We start from the raw sequence: 26,373 nt of genomic DNA on the forward strand, positions 1-26,373 counted from the left end.
CCGTATAGCTCGTGCGTCGCTGGAGAGGGAGGTAAGGACCGGTCGAATAATTGTCGTCTAATTGCCATGGGGAAGGTATTGTCTAAGGAGGCTTGTTTCATAAGAGAAATCAAGCGTTTACTCAGGGAGAGAGGAATAAGAGTTAAGAAAAAGGATTTAATCAAATTTTTTTGTTTCATAGATGAAAAATGTCCTTGGTTAATTTTAAGTGGCCCCGATATTCACCCCCATACTTGGAATAAGGTTGGTCAGGAGATTAATAGGCTTTTGAAAGCCGGCGACCCAGTGTCCGCGGCTTTTTTCAGTTACTGGGGTATCATTAGAGACATTATAATAGATGCTGAGGAAGGAGGCGAGAGTGCCCGCCTCCTAGCTGTCGCAGAGGACTTCTTACAAGCCTCCCGGCCGGCCGGCCGGCTTCACCTAACAATGAAAAAGAAAACGGGGAGCCGCATTCTCCCTGCCCTTCCATTGTTATGATATGCCTGGGGGTGAGGGAAATCCCTCATCCGAAGCCTTATGCTCTCTAGAAGACCCCAAGATGTCCAAAAATTCAAAGACCATTTATCCTTCTCTTAAAGAATTTTCTGGGAAAAACAAATGCTCTGAGTCAGGTCTAGATCCCGCCTCCGAGGCCGAATTAGAGGAGGAAGCTGCCAGGTATGAGAAAGAGAGATATGGTCCCGAGCCACAGGAGACTCAGATCTTCTTCACTCGGAGGTCTGGGCCTGTCTGCCTCCCACCTTATCTACCCCCTATATCGTCAGCCCCACCTGCACCTCTACCGGTCGCAGTAGTGGAGGAACTGACTCAGACTAAGACTGCACTTCAAGCACAAATTACTGGGCTTAAACAGATCTTACACCTACAGCAGGAATTGGGGGATCTTACACTAGAAATCCAGGATTTACAAGAGACCATGACTAAGGGACAGTATGCCCAAAAAGGGCCAGCTAAGGCCAGTAGAAAACCCCAACCAAAACTAACTTTCCCAGTTATGACTAGGGCACGCGCCAGACAGGCCAGGGATGAGTCTGAGTTAAACAGTACTAGAACACTAAATAGGTCGGCCAGAGACGAGTGCGAGCCAGACAGTACTAATCATAACCGTAATGAGGAACAAGAAAGTGAAGAAGAAAATGACTATGAGGAGGGACCCTCAGATTCGGAAGAGGAAAGCCCTGATCAGGATGAGGGTGGGACCTCGTGTCCCGTATACAAGAAACTTAAACTCAAACACATAAAGGAATTACATTCAGCTGTTAAAAATTATGGTATGAATGCCCCCTTTACCTTGGCTATCCTAGAAGGACTTTCGGGGTCTGGGTATTTGACCCCTAGTGAATGGACCAAGGTAGTACAATCTGTCCTCACTAGAGGACAATATTTGACTTGGAAATCTGAATTTATTGATAAAGCGGAGAGCCTTGCTGCTAGAAACAGAAACAATCCCTTAAGTAAATCTGCTTCCTGGATGGCAGATAAGCTATGTGGGAGGGGCTCATTTGCCTCTGAGGAAAAACAGCTGGGGCTGTCTCCCGGTGTACTCGCACAAACGGCACAGGCGGCTTTGTCCGCTTGGAGAGCAGTCCCCGCTACAGGGGCGCTCACCACCCCCTTAACTAAAATAATCCAGGGGGCACAAGAGCCCTATGCTCAATTTGTAGCTACAAGAAGCAGCTGAAAGAATCCTAGGTCAAAATGAAAGTGAAGGGCTTCTCGTTAGACAGCTTGCTCTCGAAAATGCTAACTCAGCGTGTAGAGCTGCACTTCGAGGCAAGACCAAAGACCTTGATATCCCAGGCATGATTAAACTTTGCAAGGATGTCGACTCTTTTTCTCACCAAGTATCTAAATCTATCAGCCTGGCAATTGGGGCTGTGTTCCAAAGAGCTGGAGATTCTGGCCACCCTAGAGGCAGAACATGTTTCAAATGTGGACAACCCTGTCATTTTGCTAGAGAATGCAACATCCCAAAACCTAGCCAGTCCCCCAGCCCTGCTGGATGGCCCACTGCCCCGAGGGTTTGTCCCCGCTGCAGGAAAGGCCGTCACTGGGCCAGGGAATGTCAGTCTAAGACTGACATTAGTGGACAAACCCTCCCTGCGGTCCAGGGAAACGAGCGGGGGGCCCCACAATGGGGCCCCTATCCACGGGTGACCACCCGCCCCCAAGTGCAGCATCAAGCTCCTGCAACGCCAACTTATCCCGGGCAACAGCAGGAAGTGCAGGAGTGGACCTGTGTTCCTCCACCACCAGGATTATAACCCCTGAGGAAGGGACTGTTATCATAGAATCTGGAAAGTTTGGGCCCCCGCCGCCTGGCATGTTTTTCTTAATAATTGGGCGAGCCTCGAGTGCTCTTCAAGGACTTGTCATCCTTCCCTCTGTAATAGATGCTGATTATTCTGGAGAAATAAAATTTCTAGCCACTGCCACGCAGGGCCCCTTAACGCTTAGAGCCGGACAACGCATTGCACAGGCCTTACCGCTTCCCTTCATGGGGCAGTTCCCTCATAAAGTAAAGGGGCGTGGTTCTTCCTCCCCTGGCTCTTCAGATGTTTATTGGGTGCAAAAATTAACTGATGAAAGACCCATGATGTCTCTTTGGCTTGATGGCAAACAATTTCAGGGCCTTTTAGATACAGGGGCGGATACAACAGTGCTCTCCTCTAGACACTGGCCCTCAACCTGGCCCCTTAAGGCTACTGCCACACATTTAAAAGGGATAGGTCAAACACAGGATACACTCCAAAGTTCAAAGCTCCTGACCTGGAAAGATAAAGAGAATAATACAGGCACAGTTAGGCCATTTGTAGTTTCTGGACTCCCTGTTAACCTCTGGGGAAGGAATATTCTTTCCCAGATGGGGGTGATGATGTGTAGTCCCAATGAGGTCATTACTAACCAAATGTTAAGGACAGGATTCCTCCCTGGAAAAGGATTAGGTAGAAATGAACAGGGAATCACAGAACCCTTGACTCCCACGCCCAAAACAGATAGAGGAGGTTTAGGAGCAGACCTTTTTTCATAGAGACCGCTGTTCCTCCTGCACTCCAGGCTGATAAAATATCTTGGAAGTCAAATGATCCAGTCTGGATCGATCAGTGGTCCATGCCTCAAGAAAAGGTTCAAGCGGCCCTACAGTTGGTGCAGGAACAATTATTACAAGGGCACCTTGAACAGTCCACTTCGCCTTGGAACACCCCTATTTTTGTCATAAAAAAGAAAAATGGTTCTTGGAGATTGTTACAAGACCTTAGAGCGGTTAATAAAACTATGGTCCCTATGGGGGCCCTACAACCTGGCTTGCCTTCTCCAATAGCTATTCCTAGAGACTTTTATAAAATAGTCATTGATATAAAAGATTGTTTCTTTTCTATTCCCCTTCATCCAGAGGATTGTGCCCGCTTTGCCTTTTCTATCCCTGTCATTAACCATGTGGGCCCTAATCCCCGCTTTTAGTGGCGAGTGTTACCACAGGGGATGGCTAATAGCCCCACCCTATGTCAAAGGTATGTGGCCCAAACTATAGATCCAATAAGGCTGTGTTTCCCCTCTGCTTACATCATTCATTACATAGATGATATCTTGGTTTCCTCTGCTTGTTTACAGGAAACTCAAAAACTAGCCCAAATTATTGTTCTGGCCTTACAAAAAAGGGGTTTCACCATTGCCCCTGAAAAAATTCAGACGCAATATCCCTTTTTGTTTCTTGGATTCCAATTAGAACCTACATCCATTTATTCTCAAAAGCTAACAATTAGAAGATCGCAGCTACATACCTTAAATGATTTTCAAAAACTTTTGGGTGATATTAATTGGCTTAGACCTTACCTTAAGCTAACCACCGGTGATTTAAAACCTCTATTTGCAATTCTGAAGGGTAGCCCTGATCCTAATTCCATTAGGGTTCTGACTCCTGAGGCTGAAAAGTCCCTACTAAAGGTTGAACAGGCTATCAGCCAACAATTCATAGGTTATTTCAGCCCCTCCAAGACACTGTATCTGATCCTTTTCGCTACAAGGTTTACACCCACAGGCCTCCTATGGCAAGATAATCATCCACTAATGTGGATCCACCTGCCCGCAACCCCCCCTAAAATACTTCCTACTTATCCCTCCTTAATTTGCCAGACCATTTTCTTGGGGCTTAAGCTGGCTACTCGCCATTTTGGCCACGATCCCGATATTATTATTTCTCCATATTCACAGGAGCAGCTTGCTTGGCTGCAGCACAAACATGATGACTGGACAGTCCTGCTGTCTATTTATCAGGGAACATTTGATACTCATTTACCAGGAGATAAATTATTACAGTTCCTCCATGTTACCCCCTTTGTCTTCCCAAAGGTTACACAGCTGAAACCTATACCAAATGCCTTAACTGTCTTCATAGATGGATCTAAGAATGGAAAGGCCTCCTTTGTTGTTAAAGGTCAAGTTTTTTTTGTCCATACCCCATACGCTTCTGCCCAATTAGTAGAACTTTATAGTGCTTTAGAAATATTTAAATTAATAAATCAATCATTTAACCTTTTTTCTGATAGCCATTATGTAGTCAGAGCTCTCCGAGTCTTGGAGACTGTCTCTACTATACAACCCTCAACACCTACCTTTAAACTATTTTCAGAAATACAAAAACACATAAGGGCCCGGCCAAACCCATTCTTTGTGGGCCATATCAGAGCCCACTCGAATCTGCCCGGTCCTTTAACCAAAGGTAATGATTTAGCTGACAGGGCCACTAGACTGACAATGATTGCTTCTCTTAGTGATTCCTTACAAGAAGCACAGATGGCACATTCACTCCATCACCTTAATGCTCAAACATTGCGGCTTAAGTACAAAATTACTAGAGAACAAGCCAGAAAGATTGTCAAAAATTGTAAAAACTGCCTGACCCTACTTCCTGAGCCACACATTGGGGTTAATCCCAGGGGCCTTATCCCGGGAGAAATATGGCAAATGGATGTCACCCATGTCCCATCTTTTGGAAAACTAAAATTTGTACATGTTACCATTGATACCTTTAGTGGGTTCATATGTGCCTCTGCACACACAGGAGAGGCCACAAAAGATGCTATTGCTCATATGCTCTACACATTTTCTGTTATGGGACAACCCAAAATGCTAAAAACAGATAATGGGCCTGGCTATGTTAGTCATAAATTTAAACAATTTTGCTCCCAATTTCAAATAAAACATATTACAGGCATACCTTATAACCCTCAGGGACAAGGAATTGTGGAACGAGCACATCAAACCCTTAAGAATACACTGTTAAAGCTTACTGCCCAAGAAACTCTTTATTCTCTTAAAGGCAGCGCAAAATTCTTATTATCCCATGCCCTTTTTGTTTTGAATTTCTTAACTTTGGATAATCAAGGGCGTTCAGCTGCCGATCGCTTATGGCACCCCTCAACCAAGACGGATCAAGCTCACGTTCTCTGGAAGGACCCTCTAACTGGACAGTGGCAGGGTCCTGACCCTGTGATAGTCTGGGGAAAAGGGTCCGCCTGTATTTATAATTCTAAAGAGGGGGGAGCCAGATGGCTCCCTGAAAGATTAATAAAGCTTTACAATAAATTTCAAACAAATTCCAAGATTGATAAAGCCTTATAACAAATTCCAGGGTGGCGCCTGAGAAAAATGCATGTTTTCTTTTTCAGAGCAATGAAGTTCTACTGGATTCTACTGAAACTTCTCTTTCTAACTGTGCTGACATCCGGAACGTCAAGCCCCTATCAGATTTGGGTAATTATAAATGAGGCCGGAGGTACCGCCTTTACCACCTCCCACACTGGCCCTAACCCCACCTGGCCACAATTAACTCCAGATTTATGTAAACTACCTGCAGGAGGAAATTCTTACTGGGGCCTCGCAGACAAATACTTACCCCTAATTGAAGCCCCTCATGGGTCTAGTTTTAATGAAAGATATGTCGGTTGTGACACTGTCCATCGACGCACCAACATTAGGGAAACTGACTTTTATGTCTGTCCCGGATCCCACAGAGATCGCTCCCTAAACTATAAGTGTGGATACAGGGATCAATTCTATTGTGCCTCCTGGGGGTGTGAAACCACAGGAGACGCATACTGGAAACCTACCTCCTCTTGGGATTATATCACAGTAAAAAAGGGGTGGCACAATTCTAACAGAAACAGTACTCTAACCCAGGAATGCCGGAACACTGAGCCTTCCAAGGGCTGGTGCAACCCTCTTACAATAACTTTTACTGATGCTGGGAAAAAGATCACCCCAGAAAACTGGCATAGGGGGTTTGAATGGGGTCTCCGGATGTATGTTGCCAATAGAGACCCCGGAGTAACCTTCAAAATTAGATTATTTAAAACCACCCCCAACTTACATAAGGCCTCCATTGGGCCTAACCCTCAATTGCATAGCCAGGGTTCCTTGCCGCCCAGGGTGGTGACTCAGCCCCCCTTTAACACCTCTAGTCCTCCAACTACCCTTTTTCAGCCCACCATACCTGTTGGGCCAATGTCCCCAACAAGCCTGATTTTATCTGTTCTTAACGCCTCAGCTCTTGCCTTGGTATATCATGAACAGGAAACAAATACCTCTATTTATGAGGAATGCTGGATGTGTTTTTCAGCTAACCCTCCTTTCTATGAGGGTATAGCCACTTTTGGCAACATCACATATACTAATAACACTGGTGGTCTCTCTTGGAACACCATAGAACTCACTATCACAGAAGTCTCAGGGATAGGAAGCTGCCTCCTCGGGAAGAACATGCTCCTCCCTAAACAATTATTAGAAATATGTAATCATACCATAATCGTTGACAATCAAAATACATATTTACAAGCCCCCAAGTATACTTATCTAGCATGTTCCACTGGTCTAACCACATATGTTATAACATCTCAATTTTTAAAGACTAAAGATTACTGTGTGCTGGTTCAATTATTTCCCAGACTCAGCATACATGAGCCAGAGACTTTTCTTAAATCCTGGGAAAAGGGCTCGGATATGCCTCACAAGGTAAAAAGAGAACCAGTAACTGCCATCACTCTCGCTGTTCTCCTAGGTCTAGGGGCCGCGGGTGCAGGCACTGGCATCGCTTCCCTCGTTACTTCCTATCAATACTATAACCAGCTTAGTGAAGCCATAGATAAGGATATTGCTGAATTAAGAGATGGATTAGCTAACTTAAAAGACTCAGTTGCCTCGTTGTCTGAAGTAGTCTTACAAAATAGAAGAGGCCTAGACTTAATCTTCCTACAACAAGGAGGACTTTGTACAGCCTTAAAAGAGGAATGCTGTGTTTATGTAGATAAGACTGGACTTGTAGAAGACAGTCTAAAAAAGGTGAGAGATAGCCTAGAAAAACGAAGGAGAGAGAGAGAACAACAAGAGTCTTGGTACCAAAACTGGTTTTCTACATCCCCATGGCTCTCTACCTTGTTGCCCTCAATTTTGGGACCCCTTGTGGGCCTACTTTTGTTGATTTCCTTTGGTCCTTGGGCCTTCCAACGACTTACACGCTTTATTAAATCACAAATAGATTCTGCTTTGCCTAGAAATTCTGTTTCAGTACATTATCATCGCTTGGAGACCGGAACAGCTGAGGAGAACCAGAGAGACAACGAACAAGATGAGGTGCCTACAACTTATCGGGAGAGGCTCAATTTCCACAATCTCTTATATTAATGCCATCTGGCCCTTGCTCTTTCGCCCCTGGGCTCAAGTGAGAGGAATGAGAAGATGACCTGATGTAGCTATCCTCAGGGACGGGCAACTTCCTCTGACCCTTGACCAATCTAAGACAGGAACCTTGGGGTCGACAAGGTGATCCTATGACAGATAAGGCTGGGGTTTGAGAGGTCGATCCTAGGACAAAGGTGGCTACACCCCCTTTAAATGTGCGGGCCGGTCAAATGCTCCTCTGCCCAGTTTCTCCCCCGATAACACACACGTATAGCCCAGAACGGTGTGTTACAGCATAAGTTCATTGCTAGCCATTGGGGTGCAGTCCTAACTGCAAGAGTGGCTTGCCATGCCGAGCTGGGCACTCTGTGAGGCATGTCTGATCTCTCTCAGACCACTACTTCCACCTAATGTTTTTTTTTTTTTTAAAAGAAAAATGGGGGAGATGCACGGAGCCATATTGGATTTGGGCCTAGCCGCTTTTTGACTGCATGGTTCAAAGTGACTCTGAGCTGTTTGGCCACAGAGACTCACCCCGAAGATGACTGCCATAAATCTTAAGATTGTTGGATAAAGCCTCTCCCATGAATTTATGGCACAGGAGTATAACATTCAAGGGATGCCTCAGCTCGAGCAGATACCAGTTATCTCCTCAGTCAACACCCAGTGTCTCCACCACCTGACCTCATCGCCTGACCTCTTTGCCTCCAGCTATCACTGCCTATACCCTCATCTCCCCCTCCTTCATATTTCACAAAGGTCACTCCCCCTACCTGAAAGCCTTAAAAGCTGCAATGTTCATCCCAATAAACGAGACCTTGACAACAGAACTTTTGCTTGGTCTCCTTCTTCTCTTCACCCTTTTGGCCCACAGGTAGAAAGCCTCTTCGGGACCCTGAATAACTGGGTCCCCGCTGGCGGGGACACTTCTCCTTCACCCAGCGGTCCCCTCCTGGTCCCCACTGCTATCGTGTTGTGACCATCACTAAATGCTTCTACTTGGTCTGTTTGGGTCTGTGTCTCCTGGCACAGAAATTTAAAAATGCAAAGTAAGCCTCACAGATTGCACCGACGGGAAGGACAGAGGCAGCAAGCAGCAGGAGTCAAACAATGTAGGTAGGCAGAGGGCAGCAGGTATATTGCGTAACAGCAATCTTTTGACAGAGTTAGCTAGACTCCTCTATCTAAAGCTGGCTGTACACAATCTGCTCTTTTTCCTTTAAAACACTTATCAAGGTCAGTAACTGAATATCACTCTGCCTTAAGTATTTACTTAAGGATTTGTAGGAATACCTGGCCCACACTGCCTACAGGATAACCAGTGCCCAGCACAGTGCTTCCCAGTAGCTACAACAGATTATTTTACTCATAAAGTAAGCTTAGATTCAAATCCTTGAGATCCGGGCTAGTAAACTTTTATTCAACTCCACTACCAGGAAGGCACTTATGAGAGCTTCTAAGCTGATGAGAGCAGGCACTGAAGTAAAACTCGCTAAGATCTAGGTAGCACTCACATATAGAACTTACTTGAGCTGGAAGAAGTAAGCCCATCGAGTTTCTGCAAAATGTACAAGTGCTAAACTGAGGGTGATATATATAATTCTGAGTCTACGAGAAGAGATAAGGTTTGTGAGGGTGAGAGAAATAGATAACATTAGAAGACTATAGGCCCTACCAAATTGGTGCTTAGATGCTCATGTTTCCTGCTGCATCATTCACAACAGCAAACAAATGGAAGCAGCCTAGACAGCCATCAAGAACTCAGATAAAGGACACTGTGGCACATAGGCACAACAGAATTCTATAGCAGGAAAGGTATGACATTTGCAGGAAAACAGGAACCGTTAAGTTACTCTGTGTTTTTAGTTAGGGTTTCTACTGCTGCAATGAGACATCATGACCAAAAGCAACTTGGGGAACAAAGGGTTTATTTGGCTTACATTTTCCTATCCCTATGTATCACTGAAGGAAGACAGAGTAGGAACTCAAATTGGACAGGAACCCGGAGGCAAGAACTGATGAAGGGGCCATGTAGGAGGGCTGCTTATCGCTTGTTTGTCATGGCTTATTCAGACTGCTTTCTTATAACACCCAGGACCACCAGTCCAGGGATATCACCATCCATAATGAACCAGGTCCTCCCATGCAAGTCACTAATTAAGAAAATGCCCTACAGGATAACCTAAAGCCCCATTTTATGGAGGTGTTTTCTGAATTAAGATTCTCTCCTCTGAGATGATTCCAGCTAGTGTCAAGTTGACATAAAAACCAGTCTGCACACTATGTTAAGTAAGATATCCCAGGCTCAGACCAATATAGCACGTTTGTGGATGCTAGATTTATATATACAGGGTAAACATGGGTTATAGAACTAAACCAGGACCATGAGAGCAGAAAAGGGTCTTAAGGGAAGGCTGCAGGGTGAAAGGGAGGAAATGACAGTAAAAGACCAAAGTGCCATGAATCAGAAGAGCTAGAGAGTGGAGGAGGAGGGCTGGCCAGCACACTAAGCCAGGGGAGGAGAGTGGGGAGAGAACCAACAACAGAAACTGTGTGTACAGAACTGCCATAAGCAAACACACAGTGTAGTCGGCTCATCCAAAACAAAAGACAAAAATGAGTGATGGAGATCATTTATAAATCTAGTATACACAATTGCACACATTTGAGGTGCAACTGAAGCGTTCAACGTAAGACTCGGAATAACTAAATGTACAACACGTTTGAAAGTTCTCATCAAAGAAATGATGTTGACTTTAGTCATAAGGGAAATGCAAATCAAAACAACCCTGAGATTTCACCTCACACCAGTGAGAATGGCTAAGATCAAAAACTCAGGTGACAGCAGATGCTGGCGAGAATGCGGAGAAAGAGGAACACTCCTCCATTGTTGGTGGGGTTGCAGACTGGTAAAACCATTCTGGAAATCAGTCTGGAGGTTCCTCAGAAAATTGGACATTGAACTGCCTGAGGATCCAGCTATACCTCTCTTGGGCATATACCCAAAAGATGCCCCAACATATAAAAAAGACACGTGCTCCACTATGTTCATCGCAGCCTTATTTATAATAGCCAGAAGCTGGAAAGAACCCAGATGCCCTTCAACAGAGGAATGGATACAGAAAATGTGGTACATCTACACAATGGAATATTACTCAGCTATCAAAAACAATGACTTTATGAAATTCCTAGGCAAATGGTTGGAACTGGAAAATATCATCCTGAGTGAGCTAACCCAATCACAGAAAGACATACATGGTATGCACTCATTGATAAGTGGCTATTAGCCCAAATGCTTGAATTACCCTAGATGCCTAGAACAAATGAAACTCAGGACGGATGATCAAAATGTGAATGCTTCACTCCTTCTTTAAAAGGGGAACAAGAATACCCTTGGCAGGGAATAGAGAGGCAAAGATTAAAACAGAGACTGAAGGAACACCCATTCAGAGCCTGCCCCACATGTGGCCCATACATATACAGCCACCCAATTAGACAAGATGGATGAAGCAAAGAAGTGCAGACCGACAGGAGCCGGATGTAGATCGCTCCTGAGAGACACAGCCAGAATACAGCAAATACAGAGGCGAATACCAGCAGCAAACCACTGAACTGAGAATAGGACCCCCGTTGAAGGAATCAGAGAAAGAACTGGAAGAGCTTGAAGGGACTCGAGACCCCATATGTACAACAATGCCAAGCAACCAGAGCTTCCAGGGACTAAGCCACTACCTAAAGACTATACATGGACTGACCCTGGACTCTGACCTCATAGGTAGCAATGAATATCCTAGTAAGAGCACCAGTGGAAGGGGAAGCCCTGGGTCCTGCTAAGACTGAACCCCCAGTGAACTAGACTGTTGAGGGGAGGGCGGCAATGGGGGAGGGTTGGGAGGGGAACACCCATAAGGAAGGGGAGGGGGGAGGGGGATGTTTGCCTGGAAACCGGGAAAGGGAATAACACTCGAAATGTATATAAGAAATACTCAAGTTAATAAAAAAAAAGAAATGATGTTGAGACAGAGAAAACCACCCAACTGCTAAATTGGCCCTGTAGTGGTAGGAACACAGGCCAACACCAGAGGAGCAAAAGGAGGCTAAGTTCAATGGCATTGCCCAATCACATCAACCAAGACACACCCACCCCTTTCCTTCCAGAAACATCCTCAGATCTCCTTCCACATTTGTGGAATCCTCTCCTCTTGACTGCATGACCTTGGATCCAATCCCTTTTGCTAGGGTAATATCCATCCCAGGACTGGATCTAGAAAAGGGAGACCCCAGGTCAATGCTGTCCAATTTGGTCCCAGCAGTTTACATGTTGAAATGTGGAGTGAAATAGGGACAAGCTGAGTCACACAGTAATGACAGAATCTTTCAAGAAGAAATTAACTTTGTTAATATGCCTGCCTCTTCTGCACGGTTCCCAAATTAGAATTTGCCATCTTCAAAAAAGCAACAAGAATGAATACGTGAGCACATGCCAGTATTCAACACAAAAGAAAAAAGAGAAGGCAACTTCAATGTGTAACAAAGTTACCTGAGAATCAAATCATTAGATACAATGTTGGTACTTTGTGCTGAAAAAGCACTATTTTTTAAGATGTATTTTTAATTACATATGAGTTAAAGGTAGTGATGAGCCACACAGGAATGTCCTCTCAGCCTGTCCTTTAAGAGTAGTGTAAGCTCTTAAAACCACTGAGCCATCGCTCTAGCTCCAACGGGGTTAACTATTCATTTAGAATGAACATTCTATGCCTTTGCAGGAACCTTCCACAACAGACTATAAGGCATAAGGAACGTGCAGACTTAACAAGGGTGCGTTCCACTGCTGAGGTGCTCCTAGACCACACAGATGTCTAACAGTAAACATTTCATCACCCAAAAAGTACTTCAGGGAAGCGTTTCACAGGGGGCAATTGAAGTTTTTGTGTATGGTACTGGGGAAAGAAATTACACAAGTCAAAGCTCCTAAAAGAGGTGCTACCACATTTCCCTCTGCCGAGGTCCGACTGCAGTGAGAGGCACTTTTAAAAAGTTTATATTTGCACTTACGTTCCTTCAAGCCACGTTAAATGGCCACATTATTCTGTGAGTTCCAATTACCTGCGCTGCTACTACAGCTGGCTGAAAAGCTAATCAAGTTACTCGAAGCCAAGGTACACAACCCATCACTTCTGTGTGACTTGAGAAAATACCCTACACAGAGGTGGCGCGTCCCCGCACTGCACCCAGTTCCAAGAAAGAAAATAAATAGGAGTCAAACAGAGTGGGGCGTAGGAGAGAAAATCTTGGGACGTCAAGGCAGAACAGAAACTAGAGATCAGAAAATGAAGTTGCTATTGCAAAAAAGAGCAAAGTCAGAGGACGAATGCCGCTGCGGCCGGCGGCCAGTGAATTCAGCAGAAGGCTGCCAAACAAGGGCGGCTAGATCTGCGAGGCCTGAGATGACAGTCGCGAGCCTTTTCCCAAGGAGAGCCGGCCCTTAGCTCTGCCTCGCTTACCAACTCACCTCGACTGGAGCCGCCACACAAACTGCTGCCCCATGGCCTAAAACCCTAGAGATGAATTAGCAGAACGTAGCAACTCCACCTGCACTTCTCAGACCCGCCCACCGCCGACCAGAACCTAGAAGAGCCAGGGTCACTGACAATTCCTCCGGAGGGCCAGAGCGGCCTACCGCTGCACTTCCGCTGCGCTCCAGAGGGCCAGAGCGGCCCACCCCCCGAACTTCCGCTGCTCTATGCTCACAGGCCAAGCAAAACAAGAGCGTGAGGAAACGAGTAAGAGCTGTGGGCAGGGCCAGACCAGACACAGCTGGGGCGGGGCCGGGACCCTGGTAAAAGTGGGGCGGGGCCTGGCTAGGGGCGTAACTAGACGAGGGGAAGAGGGGGAGGAGCCAAGAGAAAAGCAGAGAGATGGATAATCAAAGCAAAGAGAGAAGGAGAAAACCTGGATGAAAAAGAAAGGAGTTTGCCCTCTAAATTAGGTTGTCGTGGGAAACGCCCAGTTGATTATCTACGTTTGGCTTTTAAGTTTAACCAGCAGGTATTGATTGATCTGAAGTAGTTTTGTGTAATTTTAATAATTTTTAAATGAAATGGTAAATTTAAATCAGACCCGATGACACACCCCTGTAATTCCAGCACTCAAAAAGCTGAAGCAGAAGACTGAACCCCCAGTGAACTAGACTGTTGGGGGGAGGGGGACAATGGGGGGAGGGTAGGGAGGGGAACACCGATAAGAAAGGGGAGGGGGGAGGGGGATGTTTGCCCGGAAACTGGGAAAGGGAATAACACTCGAAATGTATATAAGAAATACTCAAGTTAATAATAAAAAAAAAAAAAAAAAAAAAAAAAGCTGAAGCAGGAAAATGTTCACCTGGACTACACAGCAAGACCCTGTCTAGGAAAAATAAGTAAATCAAATCTTTGAAACGAACAGATGAGATGCATTTGATAAGAAGGAAAGCTCAGTATCCTTTAGTACTCTATATAGCTGAACTTGCTTTGAACATTGCTAATTATTTTGGGAAAAGTTACAAACCCCTGGTCTTCCTCTAACAGACAAAATATCTGATTAAGAGAATGCTCACAAACTAGAAATCGCTGTAATCAGCAAAAGCATACCTACTCTGGAAAGCAGCTTATTAAATACTCATATTTAACTACACACCGTGGTGATTTGAATATGCTTGGCCCAGGGAGTGGCACTATTTGGAGGTGTGGCCTTGTTGGAGTAGGTTTAGCCTTGTTGGAGGAACTGTGTCATTGTGGGCATAGTCTTTAAGACTCTGTCCTAGCTGCCTATAAGCCAATTATCAGCTGTTTATCTTCCGAACAAAATATTAAACTTTCAACTTCTCCTGCACCATGCCTGCCTGAACGCTACCATACCCCCACCTTGATGATAACAGACTGAACTTTTGAACCTTTAAGTCACCCCCAATTAAATTCTGTCCTTATAAGAGTTGCCTTGGTCATGGTGTATAATCACAGCAGTAAAACCCTAACCAAGACCCCTGCTACTCTTGAGTTTCTTCTGGACTCACACAGATGTCTAACTGTAAGCATTTAATCAACAAAAAGGTATTGGCATATTTATAAGAAATGAGGAATTCCAAGAAGAGTTTCAAAGAGTGGGAAATTAAAGGGGTGTGTATCATCCACCAAAATATACCCTGACCTTAAAGAAGTTATTCTTAGTCTTTAGGATATTATAAGATACTTGATCAGAAGTTATCTTTCTGTCCTGGATCAAATATGTTAATAACTAGAGAACAAAGAAAGCTGACAGACACCATACAAGTGGAAGACACCAGACACAAAGAATTCCTGACCTGCAAATAGTCCTCAGATAGGTACAAGTAGTCCCGATTTGGCTTCACTGTCAAAAGACATCATGTCCTATTCATTCAGAAAAGAAAGAATCTGTTAGCTTATCCAGCATATGTTACTGGGAAAATGAGCTTTTCTATTGTAGCTAGAGCCAAATCATCCTTTTCCTGACGTCATGTGAAAGGGGGCCCTATTTTGATTTAATTCTCTGCCATTGAAACTTCTATTTATTTATTATTTATTTGGTGTATCTATACACATTCAAGTTCAATGGTATATATGCAGAGGTCAGAGGACAACTTGCAGGAATTGGTTTTCTCCTCCCACCGTGTGGTTCTCAGGGATGAATTCAGTTTGTCAGGCTTAGAGGCAGTGCCTTTACTCAATGAATTATCTTGATAGCCCCTATTAATTTCCTTAAAAAGAGGGGGAAAAGGACCATGCATTTTTCACTTTGTACATTAAGAAAGCAACCCTACCCTCAGCATCACTACTAATTGTATAGTATTTTATTATTCTTTAAGGAAAACACCTCTAACCTAGCTTGCTTTCTATTGCTGTGGTAGACCATGACAAACAGCAACCTGGGGAGGAAAGGGCTTACTTCACCTTACAGTTTATGCATAGTTCCTGCCCTGACTTCAAGGGAAGCAGAGACCACAGAGGTACTCTGCCTGATGGCACATATGCCTGCCTTGGGCACATAGTGTATAGTCGATATGTGGGCTTTTACAATTAGCTAATTAGCTTTTACTCCACATAGCACTTTTCAAGATTCGTTCACATAGCCCACAGGACCCGCAGCAGCATTCGTCCTCTGACCTTGCTCTTTTTAGCAACATCACCTCATGTTCCGACCTCTAGCTTCTTCTGTTCGGCCTTGACATCCCATGACTTCCCCTTGCCCCCTCTGTTTGACTCCTATGTATTTTCTTTCTTGGAACTGGGTGCAGTGTCTGTTCATGCATGTCCAAGTGTGCGTGCATTGAGGAGTACAAGTCCATATGGAGGTCACGGGTGAGAGTCGTTCCTCAGCATCCCATCTTGTTTATAAGATGAGTTGTAAACACAAATGTTGTTTTGATTTCCTCTGAGGAAGGGATGAATGAGAGCCGTATCCAAGCTCTCACAGCTTCAGATGAGCCCAGACCATTTGTCTCTCCATTCTAACCCATCCCTAGGCCTAGTCCTGGAAACTTCTAGCCAATGTACTATCTCCCAGCCTCTGTCTGCTAACCTGGGCCTAGAACGTTGCAGCCTCTGAGACATACTGCTGAATAAACTCTCCCTTTCAGGGTATTTCTAAATTCTGCTGGCTGGTTCTATTCAGCTGTTCGGGCTCAACCTCCTCTCCAAGTGACTGATTCAATCTGACTTCTTTCTGTTTCTCACTAAATTGCTCTGCTTGGCCTCAACCTAGGTGGGAATCTGTTCTAATCTTCTGATTCCTTCTTTCTTATTCTCTGGCTTCAACTGCCTCTGCTGACCTGCACTGAACTGCATGAACTCGTGCAGAAGCTCCACTGCACTGCACTGACTCCCGACCGACTCTCCCTGTGCTGCTCTTAAATAGTTCCTCTTCCCAGGGTTCTCCTGAGAGTTGTGTGTATTCTCTTTGACACACTCGGTCCCTTTATCTGCACCTCAATGTCACCTAGATGTCACTGTCAAACACGCCTGCTTGCTCTACAGACTAACTTTACCTTGAAGGAGTATACTAAGGTCACCTCTGTGTTCTACCCTGAGGGAGTCAAGGTGTGTGGCGTGTCTGCGTTCCAGCTGGATCACACAGACCTAGGTCTCTGGGATGTGATCCCTTGTCAGGGCATACGCATTGCTGGATTAAAATTCCTCTTTCTTGGGCCTGGAGCTCACTAGGCTAGGCTGGAGAGACTACAAGACCCATGGTCTACCTGTCCCTGCCTCTCATGCTCTGGGAGTATAAGCCTGGAACTGTGCCAGTCACACTCGGGTTCTCAGGCTTTTCAGGCAAACATTTTCCAACCGAGCTCTCCCTCCCAAGAGCCACTAATTTTCTTCCTCGAACTATATATTTTAAGTGTCATTTAGCTGATCACACAAGAGATTTTGGGTATGAATAACTTTTACATTTTGATTGGGGTAATGAAACTGTTGGACTTTTTATAATTTGCCAGCTTCCCAATAACCACATGGAGACCACTTATTATTTGTGAAAGCTTTAGGCCTTAGCTTACTTGTTTCTAACTAGCTCTTTTAACCCAAATTAACCCATTTATATTAGTCTATGTTCTGCCACATGGCTTATTACCTTTCCTTTGTTTCATAAGTCCAAATTCCTCTGTATCTTAATAGCAAATCTCTCGCCTCACACATTCTCCCAGAGTTCCTATCCCTCTGCCCAAAGTCCCACCAATTGTCTCCTTCTTTACTATAGGCCATTTCAGCTCTTTATTAAACCAATCAGAAGGTTTGGGGGGAGTATTTACAAAACACTAGGACAGGTGATGTTTAACAGTGCTGAGGTCTAGCCTGCATTCCTATCTCTGCCACAGAAATCAGCATTTGAATAATACAAAGACAGTCTTTACACACTGCACAAAATGATACCCTATAGACCTGATTGTGTAGATAAAAATAAGAATATAAAATTTATCAAGCTGCAAGTGATCCTTAAATTAAGTCCCTATAGCATGTCCAACAATACAGAAACCAACATCAGGGTTGAATTGTTATTGTGTTGCTAGCCAAGAGGTAACATTGAGATGCTGCATGGCAAAAAAAAAAAAAGTATTTTTACGACCAGGCCAGACTTAACACTCTTATCAGGAATAGGAAAATGAAAGTGGCCCAGACTAAAGACAGAAAGACCTTTTATGACAAGTTAGGAAGTGATTTAAAAAAAGCAGAATTTGAAGTGGGTTTTTTTTGTTTGTTTGTTTTGTTTTTATTATCATGTGAAAAATACATGTTATGGATACACAGTTAACATACCATGAAGTATTTTATGGTCAGTCAATTCTTGGAATAGTGGAAACAATTTACAATGTGTAATTCACAAAATTATTGAGGAGGAACAAAAAAAAATTAAAAAAAAAAAAACACAAAAAACCAAGGTGACTTCTAGTCAAGGACAGCTTGAAGTTTAACGTCGTTTAACTAAAAAGAAAAATGGAATCAGCTGTTTCATAGCATACACCCTGCAAGGATGTAATTTATCCAGTGAATGTGGCAGTCTCAGTACACCCTTACATGCAGCACAACTGTAGACGTTCATAAGCACCCCCACCCATTTACGAACAGCAATAGAGAAACAAGAATTTTTTAACACACCTTTCTCTTCCACAGAAGGGAGGTGCATACCTTTTTTTTTTTTTCATCCACAAGACTGGGATGGCTGTGCTAATAACCTGGTGATCTCTACCATTCTGTAGAGCCAAGCTTCACGCTAATCCCCTTACCCGCACCATTGCTTTTCACTCAATAGAACCTATTCGCGTTGAAGAGGTCGTAGGTACTTTGCAAAGGTGCATACTTTGAAATTGTGTTTCAATTTAGCCATACCATTTTGTTGTGATAATTGTTAAGAGGAAACTTTATCTGAAGTTAAATATATGCTTAAATATGTTTTAAAAAAAAAAAAAAACCTGCTGGGAGTCAGATTACAGAAGTCTGCCCAAAGTCATGGTGAACCAGCTTTCCTTCTCACATTTCTCTCTCTGCTGGCTGCAGGGACCTGGCACACAGGGTACACAGATGATACCTGTATGAAGTTCAACCTGCACTCAAGTAAGCAAATGAGATTACACAGCTGAAGGCCTCTAGCTCTCCTCAATTTCTATCACAGATACGTTTAGGAAACAGGCCTTGACTCGGTAGCTACCATCAACAATGCTGAGCTGTGCATACATCCGCAAAAGAAACATATACCTCCTCTCACGTCACAAGACTAAACAGCACTCCTCTTAACAGCACTGCCATTTTCTTATTCTACATGTGCAGTGAAGTGGCCTGATGGAGCCCGAGATTTTAGAGGTGCACTAGGCTAAGTAATGAAATCTAACTCTTTCTCCTGGTTTTGTATCCACAGTAAAATAAACCCTTCCACAACCAAAATTGTTAATACGTGGAAATACTTTCCCTTTTTTTTTTAATTGAAAACATTTTTTCTTACAATATATTATGATCATGATTTCTTCTCCCTTAATTCGCCCCAGATCTTCTCCAGCTCCCCACCCACCTAACTCCTTGCCTTTTTCTCTCTCTCTAAAAAACAACCAGACAAACAAATCAAAATAAAGAAAGAAAAGGCCAAACAAACACATACACAGAAAGCCAAAGCCCATAGAAACACAAATTAAAAACCCCTAATACATAAACAAAAGACCAGTAGGATAAAATTTGCCCAAACACAGCAATATGAAGTCTACAAAAGCACCATTGGGTTTGTGTTGGCCATCTATTGTTGGAGATGGGGCCTACCCTTAAGTGTGGTTTATGTATTCAGTAAGACCCCATTGAAGAAAACTTTCAAGTTTTTGCTTGTAAGTGGTTGTAGTTTAAAGATAACTTCTTGGTTAGGGATGGGACCTCTTGTTCATTTTTATCCCACTCAGCACTGGTGCCCCATCTTCTTTGAACCTGTGCAGGCCCTGTGTGTGCTGCCACAGTCTCTGTGAGTTCGTGTGTGTGTGTGTGTGTGTGTGTGTGTGTGTGTGTGTGTGTGTGTGTGTGTGTGTGTCCTGTTCCCCTCTTACCCTTACCAGTCTTTCTACCTCCTGCAGCGAGGGAAGGGCGTTAGCAATCAGGCATCCTCACTAGCCAGCCCTCAGGGACCTATCGGCAGGCAGCTTGCATAATCACTTGCTGCTGCCAGATGTGCCCGTCAGGTGTGCTAGGTGCGATGATGCATAAATGGTCCCCCAGTCACCCTAGATCTCTGTTTGCCTCCCCTCACCTCTCTCTCTCCTCGTCCCTCTCCCTTCTCTCTCCTCTTCCTTCTCCCTTCTTGTGTCTCTCCGTTTCTGTCTCTCTGAGTCTCCCTTTGTTCCCTCCCTCTTGCCTTGTATCCCTGCCTGTCTGCCTCTATCTCTCCCAACTTGGAATGTCCCTACTCCAAGATGGCCTTTTGCTCTCCCCTCCCCCAGAAAACCTCTTACACTAGATCTGTTGCAGGCATAGTTTTAAAGAGGCACACCTTTGCCCTGGCCCACCAAAGGCACCCAACCCACCCTTGCCACATTTCTCCTATCAATGGTTTGATGAAGATCTCCTGTTTAGGATTGAGTTATCCGAAGTCTTGCTTTTTCTACACACTGTCTAGTTGTGGGTCTTTTGTTAGTTCCCATCTACTTCAAGAGGAAACTTCTCTGGTGATAACTGAGTTAGGTACTGATCTATGGATATAGAAAACTGCTCATTTTATTGCTGTTTTCCTTTAGCTGAACAATAGTATTTGGTTTTCCCCTAAGTCAGTGGTCTATCCAATCTCAGGTTCTTGGCCATCTAATGTCAGACATAGGTTACATTACAAAAATAACTTTTATTCTCCAGAGGTAATTGTCTCGAGGCTCACTGCCTTAGTCTGCTAACTTAGGCCTAGTTCTGTAAGTTTCTGGCCACCATACAATCTAATCTAGGCCTAGAATGTTTTCAGCCCCTGAGACTTACTGATGAATAAGTTCATCCTTTCTAGTTTCCTGATTTCTGGCTGGCTGATTCAGCTCTGCTGTTCTGACCCAAAACTCTTCTCCATGCTGAGTTATTCAATCTGGCTTCTATGGGTGTCTCATGAGTTGCTCTGCTTGGCCCCAAACTATCTCTGTCAATCTGCTCTAATCTTCTGGCTCCTTCTCATTCTCTGGCTTGTTCTGTCTTTACCTGGGTGTAGCTTGTTCTTTCTCTACATCCTGTCTATTGCTATCCTACAAAACTGCTTTCCTTTTCTTTTTTCTCTCTGTGCTGCTCTCTCTTAAGTAGCCCCTCTTTCCTCTCTCTTTCTGAGAGTTGGGCTTATCCTATTTTGTCAAATCTTTCTCTGCTTTGTTTTCCATTCAATTAGATGTCACTTTCAAACACGGATGCTTCCTTCTACAAACTAATTTTAACTTCATTGTTTGTGATTAAAGGTATGCACTAAGAGCATGTCTATATTCCCACCAGAGGGATTAAGGGTGTGTGAAAGGCTGAGCTATCTCACAACTAGAAGGCTTTTTCCAGGGTAGAGTATCGAGGTTCACAGTGTGCTCAAATATCCTGCAGCATTGCGTCTCTTGGGGTATCCTTTAAATCCAAGCAGAGAGTGGTTGGTCATTGCCACATTTGTGTCACTATTTCACTAGCATACTGCAGGCATGCCATCATTGTAGATCACAGGGTTTGTAGCTGGTTTGGCAGTGTCCTTTCTACTCAGGTAATGTGCAGAGTACCTTCCAGTACCATGAAAACTGGTCAGTAGGGGCAAAGGCTATAGTTATTGTGATGGTTTGCATATGCTTGGCCCAGGGAGTGGCACTATTAGAAGATGTGGCCTTGTTGGAGGAAGTGTGTCACTGTGGGGGTGGGCTTGGAGACCCTCCTCCTAGCTGCCTGAGGATGCTCAGTCTGTTCCTGGCTTCCTTTGGGTGAAGATGTAGAACTCAGCTCCTCCTGCACCATGCTTGCCTGGATGCTGCTGTGTTCCCACCTTGATGATAATGGACTGAACCTCTGAACCTGTAAGCCAGCCCCGATTAAATGCTGTCCTTTATAAAACTTAAATTGGTCATGGTGTCTGTTCACAGCATTAAGACCCAAACTCAGACAGTTAGGCACCAGCTTGACTTCTCTGTGCTCAAATGATATAGGAAAGTAGTTTGTTTGGGTTCTTTTTTTTTTTTTCCTCCTTCCCAGATATAGGGCCTTGCCATCAGTTTGTTAAGAGCGAGCAGTAACTTTGAGAATATCCTGTGACTTGAGGAGTTTCCAGGGGGGCCCTTTGTCCGATGACTCAGTAGGATTTAATCCATCTCTGGCAATGGATGTTTCACTTGTTGGCAAGAGATGTCTAGTTAGGGCATTGTTTCCCCTGTTATTTGGTAAGTCTTTAAACTTCTCTAACGTATGCCCACATTTTAAGAAACTTCAACAGCAGTAGGTTTCCTTATGACCCGCTCAATGGCTCTAGTGTTGCTTGTTCCTCCCTATACTCCCTTCCTTATCCCTCCTTCCTACTCATACCCATTTAATTCACCCTCCTCCTATCTCTCCATAACTATATATCCTATTTCCCCTTCCTTGGGAGACTACCAAAGGCCTGAGTAACCACCTTAGAGGTATTTAAGTGAAAATATGACATAATCAGACTTGAATCCAAAATTCAATTGGAAGCATAGCCAGTAGGCCAGAGGAAATGCACCTGACTTCCCAAACTCTTCCCTATGTATTTTTGGTACCTTCATTCCGACTTGTAAGAGAGGTTTTTACTTCACTGATTGGTCCTCTATCAGCTATATTTCATAATGTCATCCCAGGAAAGCATTTTAACAGTTATTCTTGATTTGTTGGAGTTGCTGTTGTGCTTACCATCTGGTCAATTTGTTTATTATCTTCTAAACTCACTAGGGCACTCTGATTAGTATTTTCTTTTTTATGAGTATGAGGGTTTGCCTCCATGTATGTCTGTGTACCACATGGCTGCCTGGTGCCTATAGAGAGCGTCAGATCCTCTAGAAGTGAAATTACAGACAGCCATGGGCTATGTTGTGGGTGTTGGGGACTGAACGAGCATCCTCTGTAAGAGCAGAACGTCTTCTTAACCACAGAGCCTCTTCTTCAGCCCCATAACTTTTTGAACGATGAATGGGCTGCTTCAACATTCCACAAGGTCTGACCATCTGTTTGGCTACTGTGGTTGTTCATAGGTTCCGAAACTACGGCCTCTGTCAGACAAGGATGACTTATTTTTCAGGCCATCAACCAATCTCCATGCTCACAGAAGTGCTTTAGTAACAGCCAATACTAAGGAAGCATTAATAAAATGGGGAGGGGCCTATTTTAAAATTGTTTCCATTAAGTAAAAGAAATGTGTATATACCCAGAAACATACAAGAGAAACGCAGACCCAGAATATTAACAGTGAACAGCTATGGAGATGAGTGACCAGTTCCTATGCATACACGTGCTTTATTGTTAGACTCAAGAATGTGTAGATGTAAAAAAGTAAACATGGACTTAAGTTCTATTTATTTTTTTTTTACTTACTTGCTTATTTACTTCTTATGTGTATGGGCGTTTTGTCTGCACATATGTTTGCATATCACATATGTCCAGTTACCACAGAAGGCATCAAAAAGCTGGTTTTCTAGACTATTGTAAGCTGCCATGTGGGTCCTGGCAATCAAACCCTGGTCCTCTGGAAGAGCAGCCAGTGATTTTAATAACTGAATACTTTCTGTAGCTTTCAAACATAGATTTTTTAAAAAGTATGGGATGTTATATGCTAACAACCATATTTTTTCTTTTGGTTAGATAAATTCCACAAATCCCATGTGAATAAGATTTTTTCCTCTTAGTTAATTGTCAGGTAGTGAATATACCCCATCCAAGAAAATTGAAAAATGAGGGATTTTTTTTTTCTTTTTTGGTAGGGTAGTCCCCCTGAAACAGATTCATTAGGAAAAAAAAAACCTATGCATTGCTTAGTTTTATGTATAGCATGTGATACTCTCTAGTAATTAAAACGAAAATACACCACACATTTACAACATAAAATATGACATTGACATTTTAAAGACTACACTATTTTTAATACTAGCCTTGGTACATAGTAACAACATAATGTCTACAAGTCACAGAAGGTCAAGTTTGTACATTAATAAAAGTAATTATATTATGGAGAGCCATTTTCCTAAGTTTGTGAAGCCTGTGACATTAGCAAGTCACTCAGAGAGCTGGGTAAGTAAAGGCCTCTGCAAATCATCATAGTAAATTCTTCAGGCTTTCTCCAGGCTGATTTATAGGAACATATGTATAGCAATATTATATGTAAAGCATATAGTATATATCTGTTGTTGTAAAATTATATTTACCCCAACTAGACCCAGCACCATAGTACCCCAAGGTATCTGGTAGATATCTTCATTTCAGTCAACAAAGCGTCTCACCCGCTCTGCTCTATCCCATATCACACTGTCGAAGGCCTCTCTATGAGCCTGGCAGCAATCTCTCTACCCAGCCAGTTCCCAAGGCAGGTTGTCACCATGCCAGAAATATACATCCCAGTTGCGTGGCAGCTTAGTGTCCCAGCCGCCACATACTCTCTTAAACTTAAATCACCACAAGAAAGAACACACAACACAACACAGCAACCTCTAGTCCAATTGATAAGATATAATTGCCCACCTAGACACACATCCATCCCTTAAGAACATTCATAACAACCTGTAAAGATACAGAGTGGAATCTTAACATCCACCTCCATGTTCTCTAGGCAGTCTCCTTCCGTCCCAGTCTCCTCCTCTTCCCTCAAACTTTTCTCCCGCCCATCCTTCCTTCTCGTCCAATGACAGGCCTCATTCTATCTTGTGCCTGCCTTCACCTGTATGGCATCCTACATATATCCACAGGTATATAATATAAACTTTAGAGTGCATGAATGTTTCTTTCTGGTGACACTAGGTTTCTAAAAATGTATATTTATTTTGGGGAGGAAAAATAAATGTGTTGAGATGGTATGCTTTCCCATGTATGAGAAAAAATTTGAGGTTTTTTCTAAATATTTTCATTGTTAAAGGTCTTGATATTCAGAAGCTTTCTGCTAGTCATTCACTATTCATTCTTTTCCCTTATGGAAGAAATTAGAGGTTAAAAAAAGAGAATTCGGTCCCCAGCTCCGAAAAAAAGAAAAAAAAGGAAAAGAAAAAAAAAGATAGAGAAAATAGTAAATATTGATATGAATAGTATATTGCTAGTATGATCAGGAATCATTCTATTGAAACCCTTCCCTCTAAAAGTTAACAAAAGAAAAAAGTGACACATCCCATAATACCGGTGACAAAGCTGTTTTAAATATGTAATCTCTACTGGTATTTAGGGGCAAAATGGCAGTGGAAGGCAAGGCAGCAACTGGATTGTTAAGGTTGCAAGTAGACGAGGGAGGAGAAGATCTGCAGTGGAAGAAAGACTTGTGGATAATGGAATCCTCAAGATCTGTTTTCCAAGTGCCTTTGATATCACCAATAATGACAGATTAGAGACAGATGCCGTGGGACAGGGACCTTCTAGATCGGATGATCTGTTGTGGTCTAATCTTTATATTCCCTAAGGGAATGCCTAAAGGAATGGAGAACAGAAGCTCAGAGATGGGGGAATGCAATTAGGGGCTGAGTGTTCACTTCCTTCTCATCTTGATGTCAAGCAGTGGCCCACGAGCCTCCTTTAACTTGTTAGACCTGTAGAAGCATTTGTCATTTTCAAGATAAAATGTAACTGTGTAGGTCAATTAGATGATTAACTAGTCTTCATAATTTTTGGAAGAGTAGGGAAAGGCCAAAAAACATTAGTAAAACATAGGGAAAATGATGATGAACAAAGAAGCTATGTGAGATGAGTTTAAAAAACCATGACCAGAGTCAATTGAATGTTCTTTCTGATTGTCCAATATCCCCCCCACCTCCACTCACAGGAGTTAAAGGAAACACTAGGTTAATCACAATAAGCAAACATTTCACTGCCAGTACATTCTACAAAAAGTCTGTGAAAAGCATACAAGATCAAATAATTTCTATGTGTAGTTATTCTGAAAAGTAACATTCTTTTAAGCTCTGAGGATTCAGAGATAAAGGTGAATGCCCAAATGTACGTACCATGGACTCTGCAACACTACCTAAATAATGAGGTACCTCAAAGCCCAACTTTGTGTAAAACTGTGGGTCATAGCCCCGTGAAATGACATAGCTTGAAATGGGGGTAAGAAAAGAAATTGGAACAATAAAAATCTTCTAAATGAACAAAGACCAAAAACTAATTCAAAATGAAATCCATGGTGATACTCGCCTGAATGAAAACTTATGATTTCACAGTGCCTCAGCTCAGAAGTGAGAATATTGGGGTATAAATTATAGTGTTCTTGCTGTGCATATAAATGTTTCTGCTCTTACAGGAGCATAATAGTTTAACATAGAAAAATATTTTGACTATTTTTCTACCGTTATTTCTCAGCACGTACGTAACAACTTAGTACACCTGTGTATTGCCTGGAATGCTTGATTTTTATAAATCACTGAGTTTGCCACCTTGGGTTTCATAAAACGGTCTTTAAACAAATTTTTAATCTGTTTCAGTGACCTGCAATGAGAACAGGATTTTCAGCAATTCTGAAACATGCTCTGTCATT

The 26,373-nt window shown here is 43.3% G+C and overlaps 2 protein-coding genes across 6 annotated transcripts in view; one reads left to right on the plus strand and one right to left on the minus strand.

The window, feature by feature from the left end:
* Hibch (3-hydroxyisobutyryl-CoA hydrolase) overlaps positions 1 to 13,339 on the minus strand; it is a 79,715-nt gene extending 66,376 nt beyond the window's left edge. For 2 of the 4 annotated variants that reach the window (NM_001013112.2, NM_001398668.1), the window contains exon 1: positions 13,196 to 13,339. In NM_001013112.2, coding sequence (NP_001013130.1) covers positions 13,196 to 13,230 — 35 coding nt within the window. In that variant the 5' untranslated portion in view covers positions 13,231 to 13,339. Of the gene's footprint in view, positions 1 to 3,022; positions 3,189 to 13,195 lie in introns of those variants that run through there. The other 2 variants (XM_039083289.2, XM_063266939.1) reach the window with 2 other exon arrangements.
* A 19-nt stretch (positions 13,340 to 13,358) lies between these two features.
* Inpp1 (inositol polyphosphate-1-phosphatase) overlaps positions 13,359 to 26,373 on the plus strand; it is a 47,959-nt gene continuing 34,944 nt past the window's right edge. Inside the window, exon 1 of one of the 2 annotated variants that reach the window (XM_063267168.1) lies at positions 13,359 to 13,466. In XM_063267168.1, the coding sequence (XP_063123238.1) occupies positions 13,427 to 13,466 (40 nt within the window). In that variant the 5' untranslated portion in view covers positions 13,359 to 13,426. The remainder of the gene's footprint in view (positions 13,467 to 26,373) is intronic. The other variant, XM_063267169.1, reaches the window with a different exon arrangement.

Source organism: Rattus norvegicus, chromosome 9 (genome assembly GCF_036323735.1).
Source record: "Rattus norvegicus strain BN/NHsdMcwi chromosome 9, GRCr8, whole genome shotgun sequence".
NCBI classification, from domain to species: domain Eukaryota; kingdom Metazoa; phylum Chordata; class Mammalia; order Rodentia; family Muridae; genus Rattus; species Rattus norvegicus.